This window comes from Halyomorpha halys, unplaced genomic scaffold, assembly GCF_000696795.3.
Source record: "Halyomorpha halys isolate HHAL.00 unplaced genomic scaffold, Hhal_1.1 Scaffold1169.1, whole genome shotgun sequence".
Lineage (NCBI taxonomy): Eukaryota > Metazoa > Arthropoda > Insecta > Hemiptera > Pentatomidae > Halyomorpha > Halyomorpha halys.
The window spans coordinates 147,402-153,554 of record NW_027116596.1 but is presented as its reverse complement, the minus strand read 5'-3'; the positions used below and the strand labels follow the sequence as shown (position 1 = coordinate 153,554).

General features: G+C 33.2%; 1 protein-coding gene across 5 annotated transcripts in view; it reads right to left on the bottom strand.

The window, feature by feature from the left end:
- The window catches only part of gw (trinucleotide repeat containing adaptor protein gawky), a 50,830-nt gene that overhangs the window by 19,421 nt on the left and 25,256 nt on the right, over positions 1–6,153 (bottom strand). For all 5 annotated transcript variants that reach the window (XM_014433201.3, XM_014433200.3, XM_067053321.1 and 2 more), the window contains 5 exons: positions 3,633–3,744; positions 3,184–3,405; positions 2,601–2,733; positions 2,340–2,497; positions 1,130–1,297 (listed from right to left, as the gene is read on the bottom strand). In XM_014433201.3, the coding sequence (XP_014288687.1) occupies positions 1,130–1,297; positions 2,340–2,497; positions 2,601–2,733; positions 3,184–3,405; positions 3,633–3,744 (793 nt within the window). The remainder of the gene's footprint in view (positions 1–1,129; positions 1,298–2,339; positions 2,498–2,600; positions 2,734–3,183; positions 3,406–3,632; positions 3,745–6,153) is intronic.

Genomic DNA, 6,153 nt, shown 5'->3' with positions numbered 1-6,153 from the left:
AGAGAGAGAGAGAGAGAGAGAGAGAGAGAGAGAGAGAGAGAGAGAGAGAGGGAGGTGATCAATTCTGCAGTCAGAGGAAACCCATTATCAAATGATAAAAAAACATTGTTATATTGACCTCACGAAAGGTATGAAAAAGAGGAATCGAAAAAAAAGATTTTCAGCTTTTTATTTATGCTTGAATCCAAAGGAAACGAACCATAAGAAGGATAAAATAAAGTGAATGAGAGTGGAATAGCAAAAGAAATTGGTAACGACTACTCCACGGTATGTAAAAATATTAATTATGTGATGAATAATATTTTACAAAAAGCAAACAAATGGATTAGATTAGTTTTATTTTGAATTGTAGTTCCCATATTCTGAAGCATTTTGTTCATTTGAGGATTATTGACTCTGATCTCTGAGATCTCCAAATAAATTTAAGGTTAGACCATAAAGTGAAAACATATTTACAAAAAGATGACTGCTGGAGAAATATTAAGTCATATCCCAGAATATTGAATTGATTGAATTAGGACAATTAATTCAAGATGTGAATTATGATGATGTTCCTCAAAGCAAATTTCTTAGATCCAACAAAGTGAAAAATTTAAAATGCAGGCATACTAACATGATGCAAGAGTATAAATGTGTGAATCATGGGTTTTAATAACACTGCATCTTGCAATAGTCAAGTTTTGAAGTACAGGCCAAATAATGTCTAACCCTTACTTCATTTTATTAACAATAACCTTTGTCACTTATGTAACTCCAATATTTTTAGCAATGTAATCTATAAATCATTAACTATATTATTGCTAAAGCAATAGGTAGTTTAATATACATAGTAAAATTAACAAGATCAATGCCATTCAGTAGTGATGATAATTAACTGAACCCAAGAATAGGTACTGAGAAGTACCTATAAACATATGTACGTGTACGTGTACATGTAGAAGATAGGAACTGAGAAGAACCTATCTTGGATTCAGTTATTTATCATCACAACTGGAAGGCATTAAGTTTATTTCATTATGTATATAATGCTCCAAAATTGAAAAATGGTCCCCGTTACAATTCATTTTACCAGAAAAGTTATATAAATTAAATTAAATAAAGTAAAACTAACAAAGATGCAAGAAAATACCTTGGATAGTGGGCCTAGGATGCTGTGGGCCCCAAAGGGATGTCCCATCATCATAGTTAGGCATATTCCTCCTCTGAGCTGGAGGCGAAGGCTCTTCCCAACCAGTTGATTTACCACCAAGACCAGTCATGTCCTTCATTGGGGGTCCAGTACTACTCCATTGATTAACTGAAATGAATTATTATTAACACTTAAACTTTAAAATTAATTTATAATTCACCAATTAAAAAAATGTTCATCATATCTTTAGATAAATATTAGCAACAATCACGCGGGTCGGCAAACAATTTTTTTTTTCCTTAGCTGCATGTAATGCTGGCTCTATCTGCTTGCAAATTGCTGCTCATAAAAACATTAACAAACAATTGGCAAATTAGGTTTAAAAAAATAATGCAAGCTATTACAAGCTCAGGAATGATTAAAATAAAATCCTAATATCCACTAATTTAAACTTATTTCTCATTACTACCTCTGAGTTTCCTTTAAAATTGTATCTCTTAACATGCACACTGTTATAGAACATTTCTTCAAACTTTCTAAATAAACTTAATCCTTAAATCATTCCTACGATTTTGATGATTCTTCCATCCAAGTTACTGTTCCTGATAACGGTAGAAAACTAGTAGCAGAATCTTATCGAACCACTATTTGACAAACAATAAATATCTCTGGCTTATTCATAAATTTTGTATTTATTTTACAAAATCAATAACTCAACAACCATTACACCTTACTTAATTATATATCGTGAAAACTCTTTCTTTTTTGTTACCACTTTTCATATCTTTTATTTTCACTTATTTCCTCTTTATTCCTACCTTCATATTTATTTAGTATTCCCTTAGATGGCTGCCCAAGAAACTCATTAAAATTTATCTTTCTATTGCCAATGAGTGAAAAATCATAACCTTCTTCATTTTTATTTTTTCTTATGAAGATTTTTATGAATTATACTTCTCACTCTTTCCAAATCTTTATATTTTTGTTATCTACTTTTTTATGATTGGGCACGTTTATTCCATAAGCCAGCCCACAAGCCCTTAGCACATTATTAGAGGTGTCTGTTATTCAATCTGTTCTGCTTAGTATTATATTTTTTGAAAGAATAAATGGTATACTTAAATTTACATTGGTTATTAGAAAATAATTCTAGTTAAAGCACTAAAATTGATTTATCAAAAAGAAAGTTTCCAAAGGTTCTATGATGTACCTGGTTGGTTGGGTTGAGAAGGCAATTTCCCTTGATGATGGGGAATGTGGTGATGAGGTCCTGGGCCAGGCCACATGGCCTCACTAGTTACTCCATTAAGCCGACCACTGATTCCTCGTGGGTCACCCCTCATTATAACATCATTACCTCCCATTGACCTGAAATTAAGATAATAATAATCAATAAATAATAATATAATTTTCACATTAAAACTTAATATATCAACCTGACACTAAATACTTTACGACTTAGTATGCTAACCTATGATCAATAGAAGGTCTCATATGATCTCTAGCATCCATCATTTGTCTCATGTCACTGCTGTGACGAAGATCTCTTGTGTCACGCTGATCATTCCAATTAGGTCCTCCCCAATCTCCTTCTTTTTTAGTAGCTAAAAAATTTAAAAAATTTCTTGAAATTTAAATTAAGCAAACTAAATAAACATTTTCTGATATTGTGTCAGAAAATACTCTTCTAAAAATGTTAACTTCCTTGATAAAATTTCGTTATAAACCACTGCATGACTATAATAGAAACAACAGTGATGAAAAAAAAAAATGATAGAGAGCATGTAACAAACAAAAATAATCTCTCACAATAAGTTATAAGGTTTGGAATAGTTCATATTTTTGAGAATCATTAGGTTTTTAACGACAAATTCATCTTTCACAACTTTAAACTGAATTTTATACAAAAACATTAAGACTGAGAAATTAGTCTAGCAAAACTAAGCAAATAAAGCTAATGATGTGTCAACTTAAATTTACTTTCCTTTAATAGGAATCTACGTTCTCCCACGATAACTTAAATTTTTTTTATAAAACTAGGATTCATTCTTTACCAGGCCAAATTGGAGGTGGTTGAGCAGGCCACTGTGGGCCACATCCAGTCTGAGCTTGAGGAACACCAGTCCATACATTAGAAGCATCACCTTCATCATCTTCACCCCACGTCCCACCAATGTTAGTACTTGGAGTGTGAACCCAAGGTGTTTTTTGACTCTGTTGGCTGACTGGAGGAGGAACACCTCCATTTCGAAGATTAGCCTCCCAAAGGTCAGTGCCTAAATAAAAGTAGATTTGGAAAATAGAAGAACAGAAATAAATCTATAAAAATAAATGACCAATAATTAATATTGAATTGCTTCCATTAAAGAATATATGTTTCCATAAAAAATTAAACCCAACAATTATTAATAAATCAGTACCATCTAAATCATTCAATTTTTGAAATTATTAGTCAGAATAATCTTATTTTTTATCAACAAAATATAGAAAAAATAATAAATACCATTATTAATAGGTAGCTTCCAAAGGGGTACAGGAGCTGCATTGTTGCTGTCTTTTGTGCCAGGTTCTGGGGAACCTGGTATGTCCCAATTGCTATCTTGATTGACGTTTTGCTAAAACAAAAATGAAAAGTGTTAAAAGATTTTGAAATTAAAAAGTGGGAGAAAATTTATTACCATTTTTAGAAATGAGAACTTGTATTAATAAAAAGATCTAATAGGAATTTCTACTTTTTTTTTTAAATAAATCAAATGGTATCCATGTTAAGTCTCAACACTCTTTATTATATCAACAGTCCAACGTTTCGGCCAATTCGGCCATCCTCAAGGACAATCTTAAATATAAATTTATCACCTCACACCCAAATTTAAAATTTTTTTTGCAGGCTATTCTGGCCAGGTCATTAATTTTTTTTTTAAATAATTTTTGTTGAGAGACTTCCCAGGCCCCAACTATATTGTATAATTTATTTTGAGAGAGACTTCCCAGGCCCCAACTATATCTGTATAATTTATGTTGAGAGGGACTTCCCAGGCCCCAACTATATCTGTATCTCCCATAGTCGGACAGAAAGAGTGGGGTCATTAAAGAAAGGGCCAGCAGAACAGAGAAGTGCAACATCAACTCCTTCCTAGCAAAATGGGCAACTGATAAAGAGAATATAAATCTGCTACTTCGATCGACTTCATCAAATTATGAGAAGCTATAAAGTCAATCATCTACTAGTACAACTCCTAGAGAGGGTCCACCTTACTCTGAAGACAACCCAAGGGCGTTTATTTGGGCTTTTAAGGATTTACATACTACCTCTCCCTCAGATGAGCATGAAAGACATCATTGTTTGGCTCTAACTATCAAAGTTGTTATGAAAAAAATTAAAGTGATAATGGAATCTTTATATAATCCTTATAATTTAAATCTACCTTATCAATATTTGGACAGACTTCTTCGCTAATCCAGAGGCGTAGATCTACTAGTCATAATCGGCAGAGATATCTAAGCTGACCATCAAGAAAGTAGGGGCACCGATGAGCAAAGTAAAGCCTTGGTGCATTAAATAACCTATACAGATTTAGATATACTAAACAGAGGTAGAGAAATTACCTTTCTTACAAGAACAAGAAGTGAGGTATTTAATATAACACTCATGTCAACATGTATATGTATAGAGCCTTTTAAAAACCGGCAGATCACCTCAGACATAACCTTTTCTGGTCACTGGATGATTTCATTCAAGTTCGGTGCTGAGAAGCCTCCTCTTTGAATGAGATGGAATCTGAGGAAAATATATTGGAATCTTTTCAGGGAAAGGTTGTAAAGCAACTCTAATTTTGTGAAAGACTTTTCAAATTGAAGTTAGACATGCTATCAAGGCTTCATTAGGCCTATTCACAGAAAGAGAATAACTAAGAAGTCAGACAGTGGTCAACCCGAACTGACCAGATCACAAGAAAAACCCAGAACAAACATTGCAAAACAAAGTTGCCTCTAACATAAATAAAACGGAATTGAGAAGGCACAAAGCACTACCACTTAATCCCCTTCACCTTAAACATATGTATCTCCAGAAAAATTACAGACTGCATTCCTTAGTAGAAAAGGTAAAAAAAGCTTTGTTGAAAAAGGAGTCACCTTCAGGACTATTTTCAATGTTGAAGGGGCATTTGATAGACACATATGTCCCTACTGTGCTAGTCTTATGTGTCAGATTTGTTCTAAATAATAGGAGTTCCATTATTTATAATAGGAGTTTGTTCTCAGAAGAAGGGTCAGACAATAGGTATAAGCAGTGATGGGATGCCTCAAGGGAGCTAGCTGGCTTTCACTGCTGCTATCATCCTTCTCATTACAGTATATTGAGAAGGCTTAAGGATACTAGAATCTATGCAATGGTGTAAGGAGATGATGGAGCGATCCTCATCATATAAGTTCATAAATACCATCTATGAACGAAAGTCTCCCATGAGATGTTCAGACATAGTATATTTAAATATGTCTGTTAGTAAAACTACCGAAGACTGAGTTGATCCTACTTATGAAGTTAGACATTTTCAGGACCCAGACTTTCTTAGGGAATCAACTCCAATTGAAGCAAAATGTCAAATACCTCGTCATCAGTTAAAATGGGGATTTCTAAACTGTAGATTTCATTTGGCAAAACCTAAAAATAAAGTTACTGTAGCTATTAAGCAAGTGAAAAGGGCTGTGCGTAATCTTTTGTCTTTAACCCAAGGGTTAGGCACTGGATTTACACGACAATAATAAGACCCAAAATTTACTATAGTAATATTGAGTGGTGAACAACTTTACTTATTTCTCATGAGCAAACTCTCAGCAAATCCAATGGATGCTCTGAATTGGCATAACAGAAGCATTTTATATTACACCTGCAAAAGCTTTAGAAGTTTTACTTTGTTTAACACCACTTTAGTGTTGTTAGTGGTGAAGTGGCACATAAGAATCAGAAAAAATAGCCTGTTTAAAGCAATAAAAGCTGTAGGCTGTTAAAATATAGTCAAAGT